At 35.7% G+C, this 14,591-nt stretch overlaps 2 protein-coding genes across 15 annotated transcripts in view; one reads left to right on the top strand and one right to left on the bottom strand.

Moving 5' to 3' along the window:
• GPR160 (G protein-coupled receptor 160) overlaps positions 1 to 14,591 on the bottom strand; it is a 119,419-nt gene that overhangs the window by 34,988 nt on the left and 69,840 nt on the right. The window lies entirely within an intron of this gene.
• Positions 1 to 14,591, top strand: part of PHC3 (polyhomeotic homolog 3) — a 78,593-nt gene that overhangs the window by 42,598 nt on the left and 21,404 nt on the right. For all 8 annotated transcript variants that reach the window (XR_014148094.1, XR_014148093.1, XR_014148092.1 and 5 more), the window contains 3 exons: positions 838 to 988; positions 5,660 to 5,910; positions 9,304 to 9,463. Coding sequence is in view for 5 of the 8 variants with exons in the window: in XM_081829375.1 (XP_081685501.1) it covers positions 838 to 988; positions 5,660 to 5,910; positions 9,304 to 9,463 (562 nt within the window). In the remaining 3 variants the exon portion in view is untranslated. The remainder of the gene's footprint in view (positions 1 to 837; positions 989 to 5,659; positions 5,911 to 9,303; positions 9,464 to 14,591) is intronic.

Genomic DNA, 14,591 nt, shown 5'->3' with positions numbered 1-14,591 from the left:
ATGACAAATTAATAAGTTATTTTTAGTTACATAGTACCTTCTCAGATTGAGTCCATGTTTTCTTCTTACAGTATGCTCTTTAGCATTAGATAACAAGGTTGTTAAAAACTTAAAAACTTCAGAAGTATGGAGTAGTATTAACTAAAAATAATGTGTCAAATGGCTTAGGGAGGGGTGTGTGTGTATGTATGTGTATTACTTCAAGGACATATATTTTCTGTTTACCTGGTACTAGCTTATAAAAATTCATTAGATTCTTGAGTAGATCAGAAGATTAAAGAATTAAAGATATAATTGCATACCTTTTTTGTATGTTTTCAGACATTACTTTTCATAATTTAATCTTCAGTTCACATAAATATAACAAAGAAGAGAGCCTGGGGTGTCATCCTTTAAGCAGTTCCTGATATATGTCATTTTGGAGATGTACTTAGTGTGCTTGTGAAAAATACTAGTATTTATTTTGATTTATGACAGTTGAAGTTAATAGAAACAATAGTAAATTCCCCAAATAGTTACTTTGTATAAAATCAAAACTTTTTTTTAATTCTCAAAATTAAAAATATGTTCTGACTTGACTTTCACCTTTTTGAAACTTTAGTAATTTGTAGCTTAGATACTGATCCACAACTTGCTTTTAGTGAAATATTGTCAAGCATTATGGAAAACCTCATTTGAGCTGTTTTAAAGTTTTCCTTTCAGCCTGTCAAATAATCATTTTGCCTTTTTAAAATTTAAAACACTTAGAATTTATTATTTTTTTTTCAGTTAAGTTAGGAACACCTTAGTAAATGTATTTTTAGAAACATTTTAAGGCAGTGTGGTTTGTCGTTGCAGGTTTATCAAGTAGAAGATGTGTGTGAAGAAGAAATGCGAGAAGAGTCAGATGAATGTGTCCGGATGGACAGAACCCCACCACCACCCACACTGTCTCCAGCAGCTATAACTGTGGGGAGAGAAGATTTGACTTCTGAACATCCTTTGTTAGGTAAGGAAATATCTAAATTTGGGGGAATTTTCTATTAGGTAAATGTTAGTAATAAAGTTTAGTAAAGTTAGTGAAGTTTAATAACTGGAGATGGTATTAAGCTATTATGTAATTGCAGCAAAATATAAGTAGAATTCAAGATTTTTTTAAATGAGGAACAATTAAAACAGTTGATGAGGAACCACCCAAGTAAAAAACATTCTTTAGCTTTCTAATTTTTAGTGGTTTGCACAGATATATTTTATATGCCCATTCAGATTCATCTGTCAAGCTATTTCTAAGCTTAAAAATTAGAATAAATCAGAGTTCTATTAAAAGATTTCAGTTACGGGTGCCTGGGTGGCTCAGTTGGTTAAGCGACTGCCTTCGGCTCAGGTCATGATCCTGGAGTCCCTGGATCGAGTCCCGCATCGGGCTCCCTGCTCAGCAGGGAGTCTGCTTCTCCCTCTGACCCTCCCCCTTCTCGTGTGCTCTCTCTCATTCTCTCTCTCAAATAAATAAATAAAATCTTTAAAAAAAAAAAAAAAAAAGATTTCAGTTACGCTTTCCAGAAATCACAAAGCATTCTGAGTCATATCTGACATTCCTCATAATTGCTTGTGATCTAGGCTGAGTATATTTTTAAAAGTGTTCTTTCCCAGACAATTCTTAAATTAAACCTCACTAATTCTTACTGGAGACATGGATTAAAAAATCCTTGGCCTTAAGCATTTAAATTTTTATTCACTACTTTAGTGCTACTCATGAGATGAAGTAAATCTTTATGCTCCTCCTCACAATATTAAAGTGATTGTGAATCCTGGGTGTTTTACTAAAACATTAGTATGACCTAGAGCCCAGTGTCTAAGTCTTTTTTTTAAGGACCATGTAGAGTTTTAGTTTTATTTATTTAATAAAAGCTTTTCTTTTTTTCCCCCCTTTAAACGTGGGGCTCGAACTCATGACCCCGAGATAAAGAGCTGCATGCTCTACTGACTTTAGATTTTTAAAAAATTTATAAATAATTTATTTAGATTGGGGTTGGCAGACTATAGCTCATCCTTTAAATCTTTCCTGCTGCCTGTTTTTGCATGGCCCACAAGCTGAGGATGGTTTTAAAATTTTTAAATTGTTGAAAAAAAAATCAAAAGAAGAGTAATATTTCATGCCATGTGAAAATTATACCAAATTCAAATTTCATTGTCATAAATAAAATTCTGTATAACACAGCTGCCTTTCTTTACTTGTTCAAATATTATCTTTACTTTTGTATTACTGTGACAAAGAACAGCAGTTGCAGAGTCCGTATGGCTCTTTATAGAAAGCTTGCTGACCCTTGACCCAGATAATCCTAATCTTGATTCAGTCTTCCTTGTAAGTATTCAGTTTTCTTGAACTTCTCATGGCCCTGGTGATTATTTAGAGTAAACAAGACCCACTGTCACCTACATGGAAACCAATTGTAATAGGACACTGACTTTGCTACCAAAGCTACCCTTGCCCTCCCTCTCTTTTCAAGTGTGCCAGCACTCTAACCCTTCCCTTCTCTCTGATTTTGTCCCTTACTCTGATTATGAATCTCTGGAAAGCACAGAAGGGGGAAAATCAGTTTTCTTCCAATATTTTCTCCCTCTTGAGAAATAGAAAATGTTTAGTCAATAAAATGATATAAAATATTTAAGACAAGTTTAATAGTATTGCCTGTGTTTATTCATAATAATACCACAAAAGATAGATTTAGGAACATCTATCGTATTAAATCTTTGTAGTTTCTCTGAACTGAAATGTATTTAATGTTGCTGCAGATTTCCTGGAGTTTGATTTAAAGGCAGAAATAAAAGTTTAATTGGATACTAACCTTGCATTGTGACTGTGATTTAATTTACCTAAAAAGCATTACTAATGGTAACGCAAAGAAAATTTAAACACTTCTGAAATATTGGAACACAAGAACATCTTCACGTTTTTTTCCTCAAGGATGCAGGGCAAGATCCTATCAAGCAAATCCCTCTGGCTAAATTGTCTGAGTGCAATGTAGAGTTCTGAATCTTCCTATAATCTACTTCATACTTATTACTGTGTGTATGAGGGGGAAAGCAAGCACAAGTTGATTTTTAGAATAACTCTTATCACATCATGAAATAAACTGACCTGCAAAAATACAGGGATTTGTTTCCATCCAGTATTCAGTTTTCCTAAATCTCGAAAAATTCTTTAAAAGTGAAAAGCATCCATAAAAAAGGTGGAAAAGCTCATAGATCTTGCTCAGAAAATGAGACTGAATAGGCAGAGAGTACCCTGTGGCAAAGTTCTGTCAGTTTTGTTTTCTCTCACAGTTACCTTAAATGTAGAGAGTGTAATAATTGTGTTTTTGTTCTACTGTAATACATCAGTGTTTCTCAGTTTTATTTTAACAGCTGATTATACACTGGCAAGTAATAGCTATTAGCTTCTTCAAAAAGTCACTAACAGCTCTAGTTTTAAAACACTTAGGATGTTAAAAGATGGAAACATACGATATAAAAATTAATTAGAACATATACCAAGCAGTATTTTCTTAACAAACCATATTATACTTAATGCAACTTTATATATATATATATATATATACACACACACACACACACATATATATACACACACACATATATATTTTAAAGCTTTTATTTATTTTAGAGAGAGAGCACGAGCCAGGCGGGGGGAGGGGCCGAGGGAAAGGGAATAATCTCAAGCAGACTGCCCTGAGCTGGGAGCCTGACATGGGGCTGGATCTCACAACCCTGAGATCATGATCTGAGCCAAAACCAAGAGTCAAATGCTAACCAATTGAGCCACCCAGGTGCCCCAAGGCAGCTTTATATTTCTTTTTTTTTTTTTTTTTTTTAAAGATTTTATTTATTTATTTGACAGAGAGAGAGCACAAGCAGGGGAAGAAGCAGGCAGAGGGAGAGGGAGAAGCAGGCTCCCCGCTGAACAGAGAACCCGATGCGGGGCTCGATCCCAGGACCTGGGATCATGACCTGAGTCGAAGGCAGATGCTTAACCGACTGAGCCACCCAGGCGCCCCAGGTTTATATTTCTAAAGTAACAAAGTATCTATAAATCTGTAAGGGACATTAAAATTTTATTTTTCAGTACCCCATAGATTTATATTTTCCTTCAAACAGGAAAAAAAACCTTTCAGTCCCACTTTAGAGTTTTACAATTTTTATCCCTTTTCCTCTAGGAGTAAATGTGAAGATTTGGTATGTAGGATAGGATTTTCCTGGAGTTCCTCAGTTTGGTAATGCATGTGTACAATACTGTGTTCCCGAAATCAAACTAGCATTTTCTGTTGACTTGTTTAATTTTTAATAAGGGATTGTGTAATTTTAAACTGTTTTTCCAGTGCAGTTTATCTTGGTGGATTATTTGATGGAACTAGGTTAATAAATGCCTTTTAATAGTGCTGTGATAAGCTCTATTATATTAATCACAATTCCTGAGAGTGAATTGTTAGAGCTTTTCCATTTCTGAGATTATACAGATGATCAGTACACTATTTTCTTAGCTGGAATTTTTATTCTTTAGGGATTCCTATTCTTCTTTATCCAGCTGGGCTGTATTTTGAGCATCTTTGATAGTGGTGTCAACCCTTTTCTTACTAGTGGAGAGGAGTTACCACAGTAATTAAGAGCCCTGTCTGAAGAATTGACTCCCTGGGTTAGTATCCCAGCTCCATTACTTAATTAGTTGTGTGCCCTTGGGCAAGTTACTTATCTTTCTGTTTCCACACTATGAAATGGAGAACAACAGCAGTACCTACTCTTGGGCTAGTTTTGAGGGTTAAATGAGTTACAGCATGTGAGGCATTTACACAGTACCTGGCATGTAAGTGCTCAGTAAGTTGTAGTATTATCTTTACACATGTGCCCTTTTTTTGTTATTTTTCTTAGACATCTGTACTCACTGATATTTTTAGCTGCCAACCGGTTCCATCTTTCCACTTTAGTACAGTCAATACAGGTTTGGTGCAATCATATGGGTAGGTAAAGTCTATCATAGGCTGTGGGGTCTCTCTTCTTGTGGTCTTCAGAGTTTGAAGGGGAGGGATCACAGTGATCCAACCCAGTATTTTGCAGTTGCCTGGTACTAAAGTGTTCCCCCAAATTGACATACACAGTGTCACTGAAGAGTTGTTTAAAAAAAAAAAATTGTGCATGGATTTGGATTAGCCTTACTATTTGAAATAAAGGTGATGCTGTGTAATCCTTTAAAAATCTCTACTTATTCTGTGGATTTTATGATCCTTTTTTATTTAAGTATACTTTCAAAGTACTTTTTCCCCCCATGCCATCTGGAATATATAAACAGGAACATAGGGAATTTAATATTTGTGTAGCTTGAAATTTTTTAAAAAAGTAACAGTTTTCATAATTCTTAAATTGACATTCTGAAACACTTTTCATATCTTATGGAATAGTTGTTTTTAACCAGGATTGGAATGATCACTTTGAGCAAGTTATCCCCTTCTGTAAAGTGGGGATAATAGTAGCTTCTATCTCATAAGATTAAATGAGATTAAATATAAAGTTCTTAGAATGGTGTTGTAAAGCACCAGGTGTGGACGGTTATTGTTATTAATGTTTATTCTTGGTTTTCTTATTTGTCTGCACAGAATGCTAAAGATAAAAAAATGACTTTTTTTTCCAGAGCAAGTGGAATTACCTGCTGTGGCATCAGTCAGTGCTTCAGTAATTAAATCTCCATCAGATCCTTCACATGTTTCTGTTCCTCCACCTCCACTCTTACTTCCTGCTGCTACCACGAGGAGTAATAGTACATCCGTGCCCAGTAGCATTCCCAGTATAGAAAACAAACCTCCACAGGCTATTGTTAAACCACAGATCTTAACCCATGTTATTGAAGGCTTTGTGATTCAGGAGGGATTGGAGCCATTTCCTGTAAGTAGTAAGCAAATTTGTATTTTTAAAATTATTCATGTAGCATTATCTTTAATTGTAGTGTATTATTCTCTAATAAAATGCTTATAATTTTATTTCAAAAAAGTTGTTGATCCCTTATCTAGAATTTCTGTACATATTATTTATATATTTCCGAATATGTTTCTAGAATTTTTATGCTAGCTATATATAAACTAAGGAAAAAATTTCAGGCTATTAAGGATATCAATTTTATAATTTTTAGACAAAGATAATGGGAAGATTACTCCAGTGAAATAAATTTTTTCTTTCTTTTTTTTTTTTTTTAAAGATTTTATTTATTTATTTATTTGAGAGAGAGAGCGTGAGCAGGGGGTAGGAGCAGAGGGAGAAGCGGGCCCCCAGCTGAGCAGGGAGCCCAATGCGGGGCTCGTTCCCAGGGCCCTGGGATCATGACCTGAGCCCAAGGCAGACGCTTCACTGACTAAGCCATCCAGGTGCCCCTCTTATTTCTTTTTAAGGGGACTGAAATGACACCTAAAGTGCATTATTTTTTTTAAAACGGTGTTTCTTATATAACGTGATACTTTGTGAACTTGAGTGCCTAAGATAATAACTTCCCAACCTGATAATTCTGAAGTTATTCAGTTGATGGTTTATAATTAGCAAATAGATTTTCTCATCCTTACATCTCAGCCTTCAGTCAGATTTTTAAAATGCCTTAAAATCTTCACTTAACATTGGAGGTGCTATTTTTCTATCACTGAAAGTCTTATAAGTTGAGACTAGCAGTACATAATTTCTATGCTAATATCTAGAGATGAACATTTTTCCTTAGAAAATAAAAGACAAGTGGCCGAAGTCAAAGCCAAAATCTAAGACAAGAAAACAAAAGAATTCATTTCAAGAGCCTTTGAATTATACCTGGTATTTTAGATTCCTGGGTGGGGAAAATCTTGCATTGTGATAGTGGGTTGCCTCATCATTTGCCTTTGGCTTCAGTTAACTGTGTGTTTTAAATTTGGATCTCCTGGGGCGCCTTGGTGGCTCAGTCTTAAGCGTCTGCCTTCTGCACGGGTCGGCTCGGGTTATGATCCCGGGGTCCTGGGATCGAGCCCTGCATCGGGCTCCCTGCTCTGCGGGAGGCCTGCTTCTCCCTCTCCCACTCCCCCTGCTTGTGTTCCTTCTCTTGCTGTGTCTTTCTCTGTCAAATAAATAAATAAAATCTTAAAAATAAATAAATAACTTTGGATCTCCTGTAAGAATTCTGATAGTGGAGCAATAGTCTCTTTTCCCTGCTCCTCAGGGTTTGGATCTTGGCTGTGCTGCATACTGTAACCTTCGTTAAGTCACTCAACCTTTTTGATCTTAATTTTTGCTCATCTGGCAGGTGGAGATGACACTTGGCTCTGAGGGTTGTGGTGGGGATTAAATGTGCAGTTCCTGGCACGTAGTACCCATCGCTGCTATTACTCAATCACTTGTGACAATTACAACTTTTTTTTCTGATTATAAAATTAATAATGTATTATTTTAAATGGAAAATATGGGAAATATACAGAGCAAATCATCCCCAGTAATACCACAATGTGTATTTTTTACATATATGTTTCACATGATCAAGATTATTATATATATAGTTCTGTTTCTGTCAGTATATTTAGAGCTTTCGTTTTCTCATATGATTAATAGTACTCTGGAAACATTTTGAAAGGTTACATAGTACTCCACTTTATGGACAGCCATAATTTATGTAATCCTTGCATTATTGTTGGACATTTTAGGTTTCCATATTTAGTAATTTCTTTAGCACGAATTCCTTGAAGTACAGATATTGAATCACATTACATATGTATTCATAAGGCTCATGATATATATTGCCAAATTATTTTCTGGAAAGATTATTTATTTGCTTTATTTTTATTTTTAAAGATTTTATTTTTAAGTAATCTCTACACCCAGTGTGGGACTCAAACTCACAACCCCAATATCAAGAGTCACATGCTTTTCTGACTGAGCCAGCCAAGCGCTTCTGGAAAGATTATTTAAATATATTCACACAACAGAAGTGTAAACTCTCAGCAGCACTGAGTATTACAGTTCTTCAGCAATACCTTTTGTAAATTTTACGTGAGGTATATTAAATATACTAACTGAAATGAACAAAATTTAAAAGTTCATGAGTGATTATTCTCTGAAGTTAAATGTAGAAATTTACAATAAGCTGACGTTCACCATCTGTGGCAGATATCGGAGACTAAAGGAGGTTCTGTTTCAGATTAGCTAAAGGTTCACTCGCAAATCAGTAAATATTTTTGGTCTGGATTGTTTTTGCTGAAAACATTTCTAAAATAAGTAGTATTTATGCCTTAACCAAGTATATTGAACATAAGCAAATATTTTGTTGTTGATTTTCATGTTAATGTTTGAGGATTTTTCCATTTGTTTTTGTGATTATAGTGGATTAGGTTGCCGAACTAGGAGTCAGGAGATCGAGTTCTAATCCTCATTCTGCTTTTGTAAAGAAATCACCTAAACACTTAGAACATTAGTTCACTTATCTTTAAAATACATACAATAGTGATCTATCCTGAGGAGACAACCCTACGAGTAAAAAGCTTTGTACATGAAAACTAAATCTTAAAAGTTGTTGCAGAAAAAAAATACTGGCTAATCAAAATTTATTACTGATATTTATTATTTTTTTATTTTTAAAAAGACTTATTTATTTCAACGAGGAAGAGAGCATGAGCTAGCACAGGGGGTAGGGAGAAGGGGTCGAGGGAGAGGGAGAGAGAGTCATAGGCAGACTCCGTGCTGAGCGTGGAGCCCAATGCAGGGCTTGATCTGATCTCATGACCCTGAGATCACGACCTGAGCCAAAACCAAGAGTCAGATGCCTAACTGACTGTGCCACCCAGGTGCCCCTATTACTGCTTTTTAAAGACATTTTTTAACTACTTGCCTAAACTAGGAAAAGGTTCCATTTGACAGAGACTTTGAAGCATCTGCACTGCTGATGACTTGAAATACAACTGTTGGGACGCCTGGGTGGCTCAGTCGGTTAAGCGGCTGCCTTCGGCCCAGGTCATGATCCCAGGGTCCTGGGATCGAGTCCCATATCGGGCTCCTTGCTCAGTAGGGAACCTGCTTCTCCCTCTCTCTCCCTCTGCTTGTGCTCTGTCAAATAAATAAAAATCTTTAAAAAAAAAAAAAAAAAAGAAAAGAAATACAACTGTTGATGTCCAGATTGCCTAAAATTTTCTTAAGGAATAAAGCACTTAGTGAATCAGTTCAACTGATCAGTTGAACAAGTAAATTAGTACAGATATTATTCATTCCAAGAGGTTTTTTAACCAAGTTATTTCTGAAAAGCCTTTTAAAAGATTATTTTATTCTCTGTCTCCTTTGAAGGTGAGTCGTTCATCTTTGCTAATAGAACAGCCTGTGAAAAAAAGGCCTCTTTTGGATAATCAGGTGATAAATTCTGTATGTGTTCAGCCAGAGCTACAGAATAATACAAAGCATGCAGATAATTCATCTGACACAGAGATGGAAGACATGATTGCTGAAGGTATGTGGATTTTATTTAAGATACTGTTTAAATTAACTTTGACTTTTACCATTTGAAACAGGATATGGATTTTTATTCTACACATTTTCACACACTGGGAAGCTATTCACTTTTATTCTTATATAATGCATTATTTAACTGAGGTAAATGGAAAGTTAATCAGACCTTTAATGGCCAAATAATTCCAATAGAAAGATTGATGTTTAATTGCATAATGTCAATTTGACTTTTGAAGGAGTGTGGGAGGGAAAGTTCCACTATATATGAAAGTAATTTAGAATTTTAGCACCAAAGCAACCAGTTCTTTTTTTCCTAAGCAGACTTAACTAAGTGATTGTTTTACTGAGTTTGCTTAAAAATTTAAAGCTTCTGGGTTGTTTGGTGTTAGACTTTCCATATCCTGATGTTTGATGTCAGGTAGGTATTACAGTTGTATTAAGGATGTACTTGTCAATCAAGAAGTGATTAAATTTGTTCAGAGGAAAATATCACTAAATCTTCTTAATGTCAGAGATTCCTTTTTTATAGACTTAAGTCTAATAGTGAAATATTCCAGAGAAGTCAGTTGTACACAAAATGACTATAGGAAAACAAACACAAATAAATGCAGAAGTGATTTATTTTTTATTGATTCTGATCATGGCCCTGTAATTTTGTGTAGTCAGGGCTCTACAGTAGTGTTTTAGTTAACATCTGTGTCTAAATAATTATCCTTAATATCTTAGTATATTTTATCTAAAATTAATTAACTTTCACATGTTTATTGAGCATATACTATATGTGCCTGAACTTTGGTAAATTAAGCAAAACAGCATGCTGATAAACAAAATAGTCTTTGCCCATGGTTTTCCTGTTTGTTCAAAGGAAGGCATTTCTGTTTGTTAGTAAGTTATAAACTGTTGAAATCTATTCCTGGTTTACCTTTTATTTGAACAGCAAAGAGTATGACAGTAGTATAAAATTGGGTTTTTGCTGCTAACTTATATTGAGATCAGTTTGATTTGTTTCACTTTAAAAGAATGTTAACAATGAAAAATTTCAAACATACATAAATTAGAATTGTATAATGAATCTTCACTCACCCAGACTCAACATTGCCCAATATCAAACATCATTTTTGCCATACTAGCTTCATCTATCCCTTTTGTTTTCCTTCCTCCATTCCCCTGTCTCTCTTTCTCTTCTTTTCTTCCCTCCTCCTTTCTGTTTTTTAAAAAAATCATAGTCCTCATTTCATTTCACTGGTATATAGTTCATTGTGCATTTCTAAAAAATATACATTTTCTTATGTAAGTATAATGCTGTATCACACAAAACAATATTAATAGTAATTCTTTGGGGTCATCTAGTACCTGGTTCATATTGAGATTTCCTCAATTGTATTATAATTGTATAAATTGTTATAAATATCCTTTTATAGTTATTTTTCAAATCAGAATCGAGGCAGTGCCTACATTTTGCCTTTTGTTATGAACTTAATTTCATTTAATTCCTAAATACTTTTAGTTATGCTTACTATTTTATCTGAGAAAATGTTTCATTTGAGATGAGTAGTAAAGTTGAATATGCAGGGATTTTTCTTTCTTTCTTTTTCTTTTCTTTTCTTTTTTTGGGGGGGGGTTGGGGCAGAGGGAGAGGGAGAGAGAGAATCTCAAGCAGGCTCCAGGCCTGGCGTGGGGCCTGATGCACGGCTCAATCTCACAATCCCAAGAGCATGACCTGAGCCAAAACCAAGAGTCGGATGTTTAACCGACTGAGCCACCCGCGTGCCCTGCAGGGATTTTTTTTCTTGCCTATAACTACAAGAAGTGTATAAATGAAAGTTCTAGGCTAAAAAGCACATATAATGTGCCCTATTATGTGTACACATTGGAGAAAAATGGAAAACCACTTAGGAAGTTTCACAGCATATGTCATGATACTCATGGTTTATAATATAATAGACATACAGCATATGTTAGACTGTAGTAGAACCTGAGAGGAGCTTTTGATCTAGTAGGAACTAGTGAATTTAAGATAACTAAGGAGTAACATGTGGTAAGTTTTAAATGAATTGTACAGATGGTAAGAACTTGGGACTTTAAAACTGATTTTAAAACCAGTTGAGATAAACCACACTGTGGTTTTAAAACCACAATGAAGTATCACCTCACACTGGTCAGAATGGCTAGTAGCAAAAAGACAAGAAATAGCAAGTGTTGGAGAGGATGTGGAGGAAAGGGAACTCTCATGCACAGTTGGTGGGAATGTAAATTGGTGCAGCCACTCTGGAGAATAGTGTGGTGGTTCCTCAGAAAACTAAAAAAAGATGTACCATATGATCCAGTAATTCCACTTCTGGGTATTTATCCAAAGAAAATGAAAACACTGATTTAAAAAGATACATATATATGTACTCCTATGTTTACTGCAGCATTATTTACAATAGCCAAGATATGGAAGCAACCTAAGTGTCCATCATCAATAGATGAATGAATAAAGAAGATGTGGTGTGTATGTGTGTGCGTGTATATATATATATATATACACACGCACACACACACACACACAAAATGGAGTATTTCTCAGCCATAAAAAAGGATGAAATCTTGCCATCTATGACAACATGGATGGACCTAAAGGGTATTATGCTAAATGAGATAAGCCAGACTGAGAAAGACAAATACCCTATGATTTCACTCATATGTGGAATCTAAAAAATAAGACAAGCAAACAAATAACAGTAGAAAGAAACAGACTTATAAATACGGAGAACAAACTGGTGGTTGCCGAAGAAGAAAGGGTGGGAGGACAGGTGAAATTGGTGAAGGAGATTAAAAGGTACAAACTTCCAGTTATAAAATAAATTGTACAGGATAGGGAATATAGTGATTAATATTGTAATACACTTGTAGCAAGTATTTCATAATGAATATAACTGCTGAGTGACTACATTGTGCACCTGAAACTAATTTAATATTACATGTCAATTATATTTCAATTTAAAAAAACCTGGTTGAGGGCGCCTGGGTGGCTCAGTCGGTTAAGCGGCTGCCTTCAGCTCAGGTCATGATCCTGGAGTCCCGGGATCGAGTCCCGCATTGGGCTCCCTGCTCAGTGGGGAGTCTGCTTCTCCCTCTGACCCTCCCCTCTCTCATGCTCTCTGTCTCATTCTCTCTCTCAAATAAATAAATAAAATCTTTAAAAAAAAAAAAAAACGGGGTGCCTGGGTGGCTCATTCGTTAAGCATCTGCCTTCGGCTCAGGTCATGATCCTAGGGTCCTGGGATCAAGCCCCACATCGGGCTCCCTGCTCAGTGGGAAGCCTGCTTCTCCCTCTCCCACTCCCCCTGCTTGTGTTCCCTCTCTCGCTTTGTCTCTGTCAAATAAATAAATAGGATCTTTAAAAAAAAAACAAAAAAACAAAAACCTGGTTGATGGAATGTTCTGAATATGTCTGTTAAATCCATCTGATCCAGTGTGTCATTCAAAATCATTGTTTTCTTGTTGATTTTCTGTTTGGATGATCTGTCCATAGTGGAAGTGGGGTGTTAAAGTCCCTTACTATTATTGTATCACTGTCGTTTATATCCTTTATGTTTGTTATTAACTATTTTATGTATTTGGGTGCTCCATGTTGGGTGCATAAATAATTACAATTGTTATATTTTCTTGTTGAATTGTCCCCCTTATTATATAGTGTCTTTTGTCTCTTCTTTGTTTTAAAGTCTGTTTTGTCTGATTGCTGTCCCAGCTTTCTTTTGACATCCATTTGCATGATAAATGTTTCTCCATCCCCTCACTTTCAATCTATAGGTGTCTTTCTGTCTGAAATGAGTCTGTTGTAGGCAGCATATAAATGGATCTTGTTTTTTTATCCACTCTATCACGCTATGTCTTTTGATTGCAGCATTTAGTCCAGTTACATTCAAAGTAATTATTAATAGATAGTACTTATTGCCGTTTTGTTACTGTTTTATGGTTGTTTCTGTAGAACACTTGAAAAGAATGCAAACTGGTACAGCCACCATGGAAAACTGTATGGAGGTTCCTCAAACAATTAAAAATAGGGGCACCTGGGTGGCTCAGATGGTTAAGCCTCTGCCTTTGGCTCAGGTCGTGATCCCAGGGTCCTGGGATCGAGTCCCACATCCGACTCCCTGCTCAGTGGAGAGCCTGCTTCTCCCTCTCCCTCTGTACCTCCCCCTGCTCATGCACTCTCTCTCCCTCTGTATCTGTGTCTCAAATGAATAAGTAAAAAAAATCTTTAAAAAAAAAATTAAAAATAGAACTACTTTATAATCCAGCACTATTAGGTATTTACCCTCCAAAAAACAACAACACTAATTCAGAGGGATACATGCACCCCTGTATTTATTGCATCATTATTTATAATAGCCAAACTGTGAAAGCAGCCCAAGTGTCCATCGATGGATGAATGGATAAAGAAGATGTGGTATATACATATAGTGGAATATTACTCAGCCATAAAAAAGAATGAAATCTTGCCATTACAACAACATGGATAGAGCTAGGGAATATAATGCTAAGTAAAATAAGTCAGAAAAAGAGAGATACCACATGATCTCATGCATGTGGAATTTAAGAAACAAACGAGCAAAGGAGAAAGAGAGACCAAGAAGCAGACTCTTAACTGTAGAGAACAAACTGGCTACCAGAGGGGAGGTGGGTGAAGTAGGTGATGGGGATTAAAGAATATGCTTATCATGATGGAAAACAACAACAAACCTGGCTGAGATTATTGCCAGTTTGGTAAGTTTTCTGTAGAGATGGGATTTGACCTGGGTCTTGGATGATAAAACATAGATAACAAACAGGAAGAACCTTTCAGGTTGGAACCATGAATAAATGTACAAAGGATGTTCACATAACTTCAGGAGGGGACAGTGAGGAGTAGACTGTGGGCTTAGAGAAATAGTGAGAAGTAAGACTGACAGAATTAGATTCTAGAGTATTTTGGATATTTGACCCAAGTCGTCAGGAGTTATCTTGTTGTGAAGAGGATGGTTACTGAAGATTTTTAGGCAGATTACATGAAAAGTGTGTTTTTGGAAACTGCAGGTCATCTGTAGGATGAATCTGTAGGTTTGGTATGTAATTGATACTTGTAGTTATAGTGGGAAGAGGAA

Source organism: Leptonychotes weddellii, chromosome 1 (assembly GCF_054177405.1).
Source record: "Leptonychotes weddellii isolate Sample4059 chromosome 1, ASM5417740v2, whole genome shotgun sequence".
In the NCBI taxonomy this organism is placed as follows: Eukaryota; Metazoa; Chordata; class Mammalia; order Carnivora; family Phocidae; genus Leptonychotes; species Leptonychotes weddellii.
Note: the sequence above shows the minus strand (reverse complement) of the source record. Positions and strands in the feature narration are given on the sequence as shown.